This window comes from Anguilla rostrata, chromosome 4, assembly GCF_018555375.3.
Source record: "Anguilla rostrata isolate EN2019 chromosome 4, ASM1855537v3, whole genome shotgun sequence".
NCBI lineage: Eukaryota > Metazoa > Chordata > Actinopteri > Anguilliformes > Anguillidae > Anguilla > Anguilla rostrata.
In genome coordinates, this window is record NC_057936.1 from 37,412,295 (window position 1) to 37,425,309 (window position 13,015).

Sequence of the window (13,015 nt, forward strand, 5' to 3'; positions counted from 1 at the left end):
TTCTATATTAACCCATTTAGACCGAAGGTGCCCTCTAAAAAAATATATAGCCTATATATTCTAAAACCTAAGGCATTGTTGTGAACAACAATGCCTTAGGTTTCTGAAAAACTTGACAGAATTGTCAACGTTCACTAAAACCTTTATTTCTCAGCCTCGGTAGCAGATGGAAACATGAAATAAAAACCATTTGAGAGCTTAAAACTTTGGCTTTAATTGGCAATTATTGCCATAATGTTCATTAACATTTTTTTTTTAAATCAATAAAACTGAAAATGTTGACAAATGTGCTTGTTGTTTCCAGCCATATTTTCAATTAAACAAACAAACTGGCAGTGCAATAACTATATCACAGTTTGTTCACACTCTTGTAACAGAAACGGGCTCACTGTTGTGTTCACTGTTAACTTCGGGCACACTGCATTTTCTGTCTGTAGTGTCAGTACTGGGATGATTCCATTCATTCCATTCCACCAGTAAGCTTTTTAAAAAAGACTGTGCTCTCGCTGCATTGATGTATAATCGCCTTCCCAACGTGTATTTATGCAACTCACGATGCATTTCATCGGTCACGTGTCTTGAGAAAGATGACACCATCTAAAACGCGCTAATATCACACCCGGTCTTAAAGGGATATACATGCAAATGTTGCATCCGGTCTTAATGGGTTAATATAGGCTACTACTTGCGCATGACTGCTGGATAAAACAAATGAATGTGCCAACAGCAAGAAATGCTACTGTGTACATACTTCCTAAACAGTCCACTAATGTTTGAGATAACTCGGATGTATTCATGAGGTAATTGTGAATTACTCAGCAGCTGGCATGATGGGGACATCTTGCCTCGAGAGAACTATAAAACACAAAACACAAGTTCACTAATTACACAGGGCTGTAGTAAAGACACTCTTGCATGAGAAGAAAAAGGCAAATGGGAATCTCCTGCAGAGCACGTTGAGAGGAACACATGGCATCAAAGGGGAAACCGATGCTAATTATGAACCATAACTGAACTCATCTGAAAAGGAAGCTGCACAAATACATATATTATTATTGAACAGTACTTCAGAAAGAAACCGTCTCTGGAAAGCGAATAAACTACAAAAAGTGCGGCACCAAGGAAAAGGGCCAATGTCTCCAAGTGAAAAAAAACTGATAAAAAGCCTTAATTAAATGGGCCAGAGCAAGACAATAAAACAGACCAACACGTACTGACACCAGTTCTTCATCAGCGTCGTAAAGACATTAAGTAACACACAACGTATGTAAACCACACCTAGTAGCCTACATTCCACACGTGTCTAATTGGTAAATGCACACAATATACAATAGTGGCAGTGATAGAAAATCCACAATATGTACAAAACAAAAAAAATAAACAAAAACATACAACAAAAACTTTGTGGTACTACATCAAAAATGCATAGGCCTACATGTACCGTGTCCTTTCCCTTGGTACAGAAACTCAGCTTATTCATTTTGCATTCTTACTCAAGGACCTTTTGTTCAGCGTTTGTCTACCTGCCCAACCAAAGAGCATCTGTTGCTCCTAGATCAGAGCAGTGCTACTTTTTCAGGTGTTCGAATGCAAATATTATAATTGCCCTGACTAACCAGTAATTCAATTCAGCCAGAAGAACGCCGATGTAACAGTTATGCATTCAACAGGAGACGCTAAAGCCATACACAGTCAATGGGATCACAGTACTGAAACACAGCAGATGTATTGAGGACGCTGCGTCGATGCTGAGACAGACTACGAGAAAACGAAGGCAAGCGGCATGTCCAGACGGGGTCAGGAGGGGCACGGGGGAGGAATGCAAGCGCTCTGGCACGGCCGTTTCCGGGCACTCCTAATAAAAGCCAGCAGCCAGCAGTCAGCAGTCATTCGTGCCACCGCCCTGGAAGAACCAGAGATGTGAAAGGAATACTGACGAGCAGATGTCCCTGCAAGGCCGTGCCCTGACCAACAGTCGGGGTGGGGTGGGGGGGGTTTGCTTCCGTTTAAGACATGGCCGAAGACCAAGGCGGTCAATCAGCTCCGTGGCAATGGGTCTCAGTGAGAGGATGAATGGCAATCGCTGGCAGAGGGACTGCAGGCATACCAGAGGCCCTCCATTCCAGAACCAGCAGGTGCTTGGGTTACACTCGTCTGGCAAGAGCCTCTGGCCTTCAAGAAGTGTCGAAGCGCTGATTTACAAGCTGTCAGTAATGAGAACTTTCCACGAAGGATACGGTCAGCAGCGAGCAGGGGGCCCATTAAGCCCCTTTAGATGTTCACTCCGCTCACCGCGCACGTCACACGCTTTACACGGGCCTGCGACACGGACACGCAGGCGAAACACACTGAATCCACCGTCAGAGAACAATGTGCACAGCTCTTCTCAAAAAGGGTGCAGCCTTCGGGACTGTGAGGCATGGAGAGGGGACAGTCCCAGTGCGGGTCTCTGGGGTGGCAGTGGCAGGCCTGAGCCGAGTGTGCTCAAGTCAATAATGAGAAGAGCTAGAGCACCCCTATCACTCATCATTCTTTCACACACCATGCGCGCGCACACACACGTACGCACATGCACGCGTGGGCAGACACACACAAACACACACAAACACACACAGAGAAAACAAAAACACTGTGCTCTTACCTCGGCTTCCATTGTCTTCATCCTGGAAGGAAAGAAGAGGTGAGAATAAGTGACCGGTGAAATTAACCAGGGTACAAGTTCAATTTCCAGGTTGGCCAACGCACCCTCAACTCGAACTGCTTTTACAGATATATGGCTGTATAAACTGACCAGTATCTATACACATGTAACACTTACAAACCTTCTAAGCAAGTAAACCAGGCAGATAAGCACGAAATGCTGTGTGGGGTTGTATTTTTTTTACCTATTTAATGGTAGTCATTCAGAATTTCTCTTCTTTCTTTCGGGAACTTTAATCCTTCATTTGCACAGTATCCCTCGTGTGTCCTGATCTGATCACACTCAGCCACGCATGGCATGCGCTCGCCAGCTTTCTTCCCCTCCAGCCATTTCACACTGTTTTAATCCGTGTTTACTACATCTGTCTCTATGGAAACCACTACTTTGCAGTCATATGCTCAGCTGCATTACTCAGGGGGGAGGGGGGGGAGGGGGGTTGGAGCCTATCCCAGGGTGCATTGGGCTAGAGGCAGGAATACACCCTGGACAGGCCGCCAATCTGTCGCAGGGCACACACACCATTCACTCACACACTCATAGCTATGGGCAATTTAGAGTCTCCAATTATGCATGTCTTTGGACTGTGGGAGCAAACCGGAGCACCTGCAGGAAACCCACGTGGACACAGGGAGAACAGCCAAACTCCACACAGAAAGGCCCCAAACCCACGACCTTCTGGCTGTGAGGCGACAGTGCTACCCACTGCACCACCATGCCGCCCTCAGTAGTTCATAATTATGAAACATTCGGTTAAGACGGAGACCTTACTGCACAATCAATCTGGAATAATTTATAGAATGAATCAGCAGCAATGTTCTTTAACTGAAATGTTCTTTTAAACTTGTGAAAATGCATTGTTTGGACTCAGCAGGTACCATACACCATCTAAAGGCATACCCTTCTGCTGGTGCTCTGTGTGGGTGAGGCTTTCAACCCACCTGCTATAAATTTAAAAAACAATGTGTTTAGTCTGCAAGACTAAACCATACTAAACAAACTACAATTCTGAGTAAACAAAAGCATCTCTGTGACCAAAACTGGACCTGTAGCTGCCCTCAATCTGACCTACGGAAAAAGGTGAACAGTTCACCCATAGAGCCCAATGAAATAAAGTCGCACTGAAAGCTGGAAAAAGCCATCGCTTCAATTCTTTCGTCGCACACAAGACAGTCCCTTCAGTTACACACTCCTTTTGGTTAGGTCTGGGCAGGGGGGGGGATTTATTAAACAAGGGCAGGTTTCATCAATTGTGTTGAAGGCAAAAAGAAACAGACACAATGGCAGCCATTTGTAAAGGGTTTGAAATGTTTTGTCCTTCAGCGGAACAGCAGTGGCCTACACTGTATTTACCCTTTCTCGCTGGAGGGCTCAGGTTTTGGTTTTCTGTGGTCACATGGGATGGTCATATGTGAACATACGCCCAGTACTGAGTGTGAACAATGTCTCTGGCATAGTCTATAACCCTATGGCTGTTATATTAATACGCATTCAAACAAACACGCTATCTGAGCACTACAATCCTTCACTAATATTTGCTTTGATATGCGTACATCTTCCAGAATGTTAGCCATTTCAGAATTACGTTTCATGATGGTAATACAGAAAAGAGCCTGATTTATTCCATGTGAACACACATTAGCTGGTGACAGCTGCCACTTTTGTGCATGCGCAGTACAGAAACAAATAAAAACCCACCAGATCAGTGATCATAAGTGAACCAGGCTGAAGTGGACAAAAAGGATTGCACATAGCCTATAATACAGATCCAAAATTCTAGTGTTCGTTAAAACAGATAGTTCACTTTCTGGGGGTTTTTATTATTTCAGTCTCAGCATAAGATCCAGACAGTTTTTGTGTGCAAAGAAGCGTATTTTAGATATCTATAGAAGTGTCTAAATGACATGCAGACTTTACAATGATCACAGAGAGAGGGTTTGTGGTTTAAAGCAAGAAAATCTACTCTGAGTAACTCAAAGCAGCTTGTAAAGTAATATTATTATGCCTCTAGAGGTTGTGTGTGTATATTACCCAGTTAATTATGTTTAATCTTATTTTCGGTTGGTTTGATCGATTTCCTATGGCGCATGCAACCTGAGACAGCTGCGTTCATGGGAAGTAACCTCGGCAATATATAAACACAAATATTTATGTTTACAATAGGGAATAATTATAGAGAGTTAATCTGTTCATATTTACAGCCTCTGGAGTCATAAAGTCACCGCACAAGTGTCTTTGGGATAACATTTAGGTGTATTTTCTTACTTTAGACCACAAAGTGCATAAACCACCTAGAGCTATTATACCTGCCACTGTATAGCCAGCTGGCCATCAGACTGACTTCTGTCAGTATCTAAAAGAGCCTTTGCACATAAAAATTGTCCAAGCCAATTAAAAACAACACCAGAATTTAAAAAATGTTTTCACTACTCCTTTAATTCAATTCTAATCCTGTTAAAGTAAATCTGTAGTTTCTTTAGAAAACCAGACACATTCTATGGCTCAAAACTGCAGCATAGTACTCAGAATTCTGTCCTCCACTGCAAGAAGTTCATAATGTGTGTTACGCAATCTAAACACGGTACAACTCGAAAAGGGTAGTCAAGCAGCACTGCAGTTACCAGCAATTGAAGAACTGCAGGAGCATTTTCAAGATTTTGTGGTGTTTATTTCTCCAGGGGCAAGTTAATAAAGGCTTTCACATAGCAGTGACTTCATTGGGCAGTGTTACCTTCCGGAACACAATCCCCCTCTTCCCAATTTTGACAGATCTAGTCTGAAAGGCTTTAAGAGCGGCTGTGGAAAGGCACAACTCTGCCACAGCTTACTGGAGTAAGCCAACTCCTCCCTGTATTCTCCGTAGTAAGTTAACTTGATGCAGTACTCAAATTAAATAGCATGACTCATTACTGATTTGAGCCAAAATCCCAGCAGTGCTCAGGACTTCCATATGGAAGTGATTACTAAGGACCCCTGCAAAGCCTGTGCTTCACACTTGAACACGGTTATTATAAAAATAATATATGACAGGGGGAGAATATGACTCTCTGAAAGGCCATTTGTCAAGTCCGACTGCATGCGGCTCAGTGGAGCGAATCCCCTTACGAAAATACCGACCTGGAATATTTCGCTGTTACAACGGCGCTGAAGAGAAATCGCAGAGACGGTAGAGAAATGCGGTGATCTATGTACAACTCTTGGACGCCGTAGCTTCCAAAAGCTACAGCGTTCCAACAGACCAGTGGAAGCCTCCTTAAGGCTGCGCTGCCTCCATCAGCTCGTGCGCACAAACCAGACGCTTCTCCGGAACCAAACCGGCCAGGCGGGGAGGGGGGGAGGGGTTATGGTGCGCTGGTCTCTCACCTTGATGGAAGAGTGGACGGCGGACTCGGGCGGGTAGACGATGAAGTGGCGCAGGGTGAAGCCGAAGCCCTGCGAGGTGCGGCGCAGGCGCAGGGTTTTGGGCCCGGGCCAGGAGAAGGCCTCCTCCTCCCCCGGGGACGTGCCCGACTCCTCGCTCTGCTCCCGGGCATCCTTCCGCTTGGCCTGCGGGACACAGGGTCGCACACCGGGCGTCAGAGGGCGTGCAGTTTCACACGGCGGCACGAGGGAAAACAAGCCCGCAGAGTCAGCAGCGCTGGACGCCGGGGCTGGGCTGACCGCATTCCAATTCAGAAGAAATGAAGAAAAAACATCTAGCTGAACACCAGTGAAATTGAACTGAACCTAACCCTTAGTGTACAGTTTAAATGGAGACCTACAGATTGATCAAAACAGAAGCACCGGTCCAGAATAGCACATTTGAGTACATAAACTCCATTATTTCCAGGCAGTTACAGCGTCTTAGTTGCACAGAAAACAAAGCCTCTAAAAATGTCCACCCCTGCTGTTTCCTTAGATGGAAATAATTACATTTCTCAATCACAATTATTTTAATTTCATTGACATTGAGGTACATATTTACACTTGGCTATTAAAGTATGGAATAGCAAACTTGGCTATCAAGTAAAGGCTTATATTGCTGGGGCATTCATGAGCAAACTTGAAATAGTATTATATTCTAGCAGAGGAAGTGACAATCTTAGGTGGACTAAATGGCCTGTTCTCTCCTTCATTAAACTTATTAGACCCACTCCTTAGTCAATGCTGTGTTCTAAAATACACCATGCTAAAAAGGGAATTTTCTCCAGCACTTTCTATTAGTAGGCTACTTAGTAACACCTGATGTGGTTGGTTCTATAAATCAGCAGTGAGCATCAGAAACATGCAAATATCATTACTCTGTCCATTTCCAATGCAAACCTTAATGTGATTTACCGCATGTCTCCACTAGGCACCTTCTGGCAAGCTACATTCTTACTACTTGAACCCCCTTCTGCACCATTTGTCAGCAGTGCCCACCCACACCACCCGCCAATGATACAGTAAGAGTCGGGCAACCATGGCTCCCACATGACTCCTGATTTCAGTGGGATATGAGCACGTGCTCTCATGTCTTCCAAACCGTTTAAACAGAGCTGTGTTTTCTCTTGTTTCTCAGGGGAGTAGGCTGGGTCCGTGCAGCACAATGAGATCACTGCGACCCAGGATTCCACAGCACAGCCCAGCAAGGCTCAGCCAGGAGGACAGCCTGAGTCAGTCAGACAAATCCCACAATGAACCCAGCCCGAGTCAGACAAACAAGACCCATGAAGGACCCAGCCCGAGTCGGACAGGACCCACAATGAACCCAGCCCGAGTCAGACAAACAAGACCCATGAAGGACCCAGCCCGAGTCGGACAGGACCCACAATGAACCCAGCCCGAGTCAGACAAACAAGACCCATGAAGGACCCAGCCCGAGTCGGACAGGACCCACAATGAACCCAGCCCGAGTCAGAAAAAACACTACTCATAATGGATCAGGCCCGAGACAAACAGAACACACAAGAGCCGCGTTGCGGGAAACACGACCCACGACAGACCTGGCCAGAGACAAACAGCATCCACGATCAGCCCAACCCCGGACGAACAGGACCCACGACTGGCTCGGCCCCAGAAGCCTGCTTGATACATTTTTTATTTTTTTATGGCACGTGACTTTATCGCTTGCCTCACGCCGCCGCTTAAAACTTTTATAACGTGTTGCACAACTCCGGCACTTAATCTTTCGGGGAGCGCTCCCCTCCAGCGAGGGCTCTCCGAGGCCCCCTTCCATCGCTATATTTAAAGTGCTGAATTATACAGCAGGAAGAGCAGAAATATGCACAGCGCAAACCCCCTCCTGTGCCAGCACACTCAATGCTGCCATTGTGTGAGGCTTCTTCCACCCCCCCGTATTAAAGGGATACCCAACGGATTATTCACGGGCTCGGAAACTTCCTAGCGGGAGTCTCTTAAAAAGCTACGAGAAAGACAGGAAACGAGAATGAACACAAGGACATGGATGAAAAGACCAGTCGTAGATGTGCAACAACATTTATTTGCTCTTCAAAGGTCGGGTACTGAGCGGAATCAGACCTTTCTAGAAAACTGCAACGCTCTGAGCGACAGGAGGGAAAGTGACAGCAACGCCTCCCGCAAGGTCGAGGTTACTTTAAGAGGGTAGGCTGCTCATGGCAGCCAGCTGTCTGTTTACACTGTATTTATAGCACGGCACCACGGCTGAACCCTGTCCCACAGCACACACTGGCACTCCACATATTCCAGCAATCCCTGCTCTGGCATCGCTGATCAGAGACCGGCAGGCCAACCCGACCCCTGAGAGGGGGAGCCTAAAAGAAGCAGCTATTCTATTCTCCATTCGGATTGGCTACGAGCAAGGACTATAAAAGATTGCTATCTGACTGTGGTTTGTTACACGGTTAGGTAGCTAGCTATGTTAAATAAAACATTGTTTACATACCAGTGGTGTTCCAAAAAGCTTGTGTGCCTTGCATAACTCTCAGGGGGGAAAAAAAAACCTTCGGAATGACAGCCTTAGTTCACTACTATAATGTCATTTTCATATTTCCTCAACCGCCCATTTTCATTCCCACTCAGGTAATTAAACACTAAAGATGACTCAAAATGTCCACGTCTAGTGTGTGCGTGTGCGTGTGTGTGTGTATGTGTGTGTGTGTGTTCACCTGCCGACACTTCTAGCCCACCCTTGCAGCTCTCTTTAGACTGGACTGACTCACATCTTCCTCTGAGCAAAGCCACTCTGGCTATAACCTTTCACAAGTGACTCATTACGACAGGAAAACATTCCTCCTTTTTTCAAAACTGAATGGATCATGCTTCCTAGCAAGCTCTCTTCCCCTCAGTCAGTGTACCTCCCCCAAACGTGGACAATGCAGTAAGCGTTCCATCTATACACTGCTTGCAGCTGACACTCAAACTCAAAGTAATTCCAGTGAGAGCAAGTGAACTGCATTAGCAAGGCAGCTTCGGGAAAACATTTGACGAAAAGCGGCTTGGGTTGTGTCCAGCGTGAAGCCTCGCTGGAGTCGACGCTTCCTCCATCCGCTGTCTTGCGCTGTTCTGGACAACACGGCGCGTAACAAGGAAGTCTGACAAAGCGGAAGAGACGTCGGCCTCCAGCGTACTCTCAAACCCGCCACGAGCGAAAGCACCGTGACACACACACACAAAGAGCGATCTAGGGGAAAACAATGCTGCCGGGTCACGGTATCCCCGTGTGATCTAATACAGGCTGCACGTCCCGCACATACACCGCCCCCCCCCCCCCAAAGGAAGGGCTGGGCTTCAGTCCCGAATTACGCCCTCTTCACGCTCCAAACGGTCTCCAGCACAGTCAACAACAACGCGCTCGGGGCGCTAACAGACGAGCGCGTCCGGCGAAGTGACCGCGGCCGCCTGGTCCCGGCCTTACCCTCAGCCTCCGGCGGTTCCTGCCGGCCTCCTCGCCCAGCCTGCGCCAGCACAGCGCGTCCTGGCACCTGAGCCCCAGCTCCAGGTCTCCCCAGTTGGCGCGGGCCAGCAGCCTGAGCCACAGGCAGTAGGGCTCGGCCAGGCAGCCGTCCGCCCCGGGGCCCCGGGCCCACGGGCAGCCCCCGGCCGCGGGCACGCGGTCCAGCTCCACCAGGTCCGGCTCGCCCCCGTCCGGCGCGCTCGGGCCCGCCCCGCAGTGCCGGGACATCCCGCTCCGGCCGGCCAGCATGTCTCCGGGCTGCGCTCGCTCTCCTCCGCGCTCCGCTCTCTCGCTCTCCAGCTCTCTCTGACTCTCCTCCGCTCTCGCTCTCTCGCTCTCCAGCCCTCTCTGGCTCTCCTCCGCGCTCCGCTCTCTCGCTCTCCAGCCCTCTCTGGCTCTCCTCCGCGCTCCGCTCTCTCGCTCTCCAGCTCTCTCTGGCTCGCCTCCGCTCTCTCTCTCTCGCCCTCTCCCTCCCCCCTCCCGCCTCAGAGAGGGCAGGGGGACGTTACCCGCGCGCTCATGATGTCTCCTGCCAGAGGAGCAGCCCCGCTACGACCGGCGCTGGCGCTCACCGACACATCTGGATACGCCGGAGAACGCAGGAGGGGGAGACGGAGGCTCAGACTTCCCCGAACGCTCTCCCTCCTCTGGCCAGCAGCCGCAGCCCCGCGGAGGGAGGAGCTCCCCTCTTCAGCCCCTCCCCCCTCGTGCGCAGGGGTTAAGTCCGGGAGAAATTCCACAGGCCGGTTCCACTCTACCGGACGAAGGCAGCGCCGCTCTGCTATCCGTGACTGGGACGGGAGCGGTTCAGCATTCGTCCGGCCCGACGAAAAAAGCCCCAGAGAAGCGGGGGTGGGACGGCGCTTTTAAGCTCTTAGCGCACAGCCCCTAGTGGTGGGCACGCCCGCGTGCCTAAATTACTAAACTCAAACATTCGGTGCTACTGCAACCAAAGTGTGAGATAAAAACAGAAACGCGTTGTTTCAGTTTCATTAGTAGACGATACATGACAACTATGCCGAAAACGGAGTTTCGCAGCCCCACCATTGTCGCTCCCGTCGTTCATTTAACACACACCCCCTCCCTGCAGTCTCATCTAAAAAACACCCCCCACCCTTGACATAATGGACAATATTGTCTATCTTGGCATTCATAAAAATATTCTTTCACCACTAAAAAAATCGTATTCCGTCATAGCAACAAGATAAACCCGACAATAGCCCTAAGATATGCCTATACAGCAGTGAAAACGCTGCTCACTGAATAACGAAATAAACGAGAAAAAGTTTTTAAAAATGATACCATGTCATTCTACAGTCAATATCTGGGACTAAATATTGAATAAATATAAAACCTTACTGTTGGTTTTACGTGTAGAGATGTCCCTTTTGAGACTGCGTGGTCATATATTGTCTTGGACAATCCGTTTGGGAAATATAGGCGCATCTGTGACGCCTGGGTATCTTCCAAAATAGCTGTGCGTAACACCACACCTGTTGTTTACGGCGTCGTCGCCCTTTTTAGTACAGTCTGACTAGATTTACAATTCATTTATTCGGTAGGCGAGAGTATAAGCTTTCTAACGATGTATAACATGTCTAATTCTGCTTTCGGAATAGGGTTTTATAGGTCAGCGTAACAGAAAATATTCTTAGCATAGCATTCACTTACGCAATCACACTCTGTTAGCAGACAAATACGATGCACCTAACGAAACATGTTCAAGGATATTTCGTAATTTCTTGGAAAATACTATTATTATTGAGGACTTCTGAACATAGCTAAGCCATATGTTTGCTGATAGACCTAGCTGACATCGTTTTCTGGAGCAAAACAGAAGCGAATAGAACAATATAATGGATACTGTCTCTCTGTCTCTATCTACTGAACATAGAGGAGATTTCACCATTGCTATGTAAGTATTATCGTTCAAAATATTTCGGTTATATACGTTCTTTTTGAAATTGAGTATTTTTAAATAGGTTAGTGGTGTTATATAATGTAAATATTTCACACTGTAATGTAAGCGTTAGACGGAAGTGTAATAGTTTTTGTGAAGCATGCAACAGTGATGACGTCAGAGCTGGAACATTGCCAAAACCTGGTGAACGGGTGAAAATTGTTTTCATGTTGTCTCATCCCCATACAATAAAACATACGAGAGTACAGAGTATAGAAATACACACGAGTTAATTATTACACATTTAGGTACTGTACCGCATTGTGTGACAATGTTTTTGCATTATTTTTTTAATCTGATAGCAATGTTTCATCTTAAACCCTCATAAGGGGCTCATTTATATGCTTTATAATGGACAAAAAACATTTTATTCAATTTTGGAGAGATTTTGGATATGTTTCTGGACACCTAGCTATTTTAGACCACTGTACTGACTGAAAGCTTGTAATTCCTATTTTAAAATTATGCAACAGTGATTTTCTTGAGTCAAAACAGTTGATTTGTAGTGAAATACATGGATATGTTATGATTTACAGCAATGCATAATTTAGACATTTTGGATAGATTTGGAGATGCTGGGTACACTGCTTAGTTTTTGCTTCATACATCTATAGTAGTTCTACATATCCACCCTTAGATTTTATGAACTTGTGGTCAAGAAGTTTTTGACCTAGCACATGTATAGTTTAACCTCCTGCATATATTCAATCTCGCAGTATTTCATTGCGAACTTAAAAAGTGCAAATTTATTTTGGATTTTTTGTCAAAACAATTGCATTTGTGGCACTTTATTTCTTCCAAAATTATGAATATAAACTAATCTGTGTTAGTATTGTAAATTGTACAAATGTCTTGCTTCATTTAAGCCATTTTTCAAGTCTCTGTGGTGTTCACGTCTGGAGTTATAAAGCTTTAAATAGGGTACCCCCTAAATGGACAAGGATTGGCAAAATTTGGCTTGTGCCTTAAGAGGTTAAAAGGGCCCCCCCCCCGCTCCCGTTACATCACAGGGCCCCCCTCTCCCCCTTCCTCTCCCCCTTCCCCCTCAGCCGTTACGTAAGAGGCGGCGCTGGGCGCAGCCGGGGCTTTCTTTAATGGCGAGCGTGCCCCCGGAGACACGGGCCGCTCGTCCCAAACGAAGCCGGTGCCCGCGTGCTCGCTGCCGCGCGCTGCGGACAGGAAGCAGGCGGTATGAATGAGAAACACTCGATGAGGCCTCTCCCGTCCCGGGTCCAGAGCCGCAGGAGCACTCTGTCCAGAGCGCTACGGCCGCTCGGCGCTGCCTCGCCGCGGCCTGCGTCCGTCTAACGCCCGAAAAGCTTTCTGAGAGCGCCCGCTCGCCCCGGCCCGCCGACCAGGCCCGATGCCACTCCAGGGAACGCGCTGATGTGGTCGTGGCACGTCACCGAAAAACGAAGCCGTTCTGACTTCTGTGCGTGGTGAAGCGCCGCTGCACACAGGT

The 13,015-nt window shown here is 47.3% G+C and overlaps 1 protein-coding gene across 6 annotated transcripts in view; it reads right to left on the minus strand.

Annotated features, from left to right (window-relative positions):
• Positions 1–13,015, minus strand: part of LOC135253333 (rho GTPase-activating protein 21-like) — a 94,373-nt gene that overhangs the window by 42,650 nt on the left and 38,708 nt on the right. For 3 of the 6 annotated variants that reach the window (XM_064332467.1, XM_064332463.1, XM_064332461.1), the window contains exons 1-3: positions 9,555–9,887; positions 6,062–6,244; positions 2,642–2,663 (exon numbers count right to left, since the gene is read on the minus strand). In XM_064332467.1, the coding sequence (XP_064188537.1) occupies positions 2,642–2,663; positions 6,062–6,244; positions 9,555–9,842 (493 nt within the window). In that variant the 5' untranslated portion in view covers positions 9,843–9,887. Of the gene's footprint in view, positions 1–2,641; positions 2,664–6,061; positions 6,245–9,554; positions 9,888–13,015 lie in introns of those variants that run through there. The other 3 variants (XM_064332466.1, XM_064332465.1, XM_064332464.1) reach the window with 2 other exon arrangements.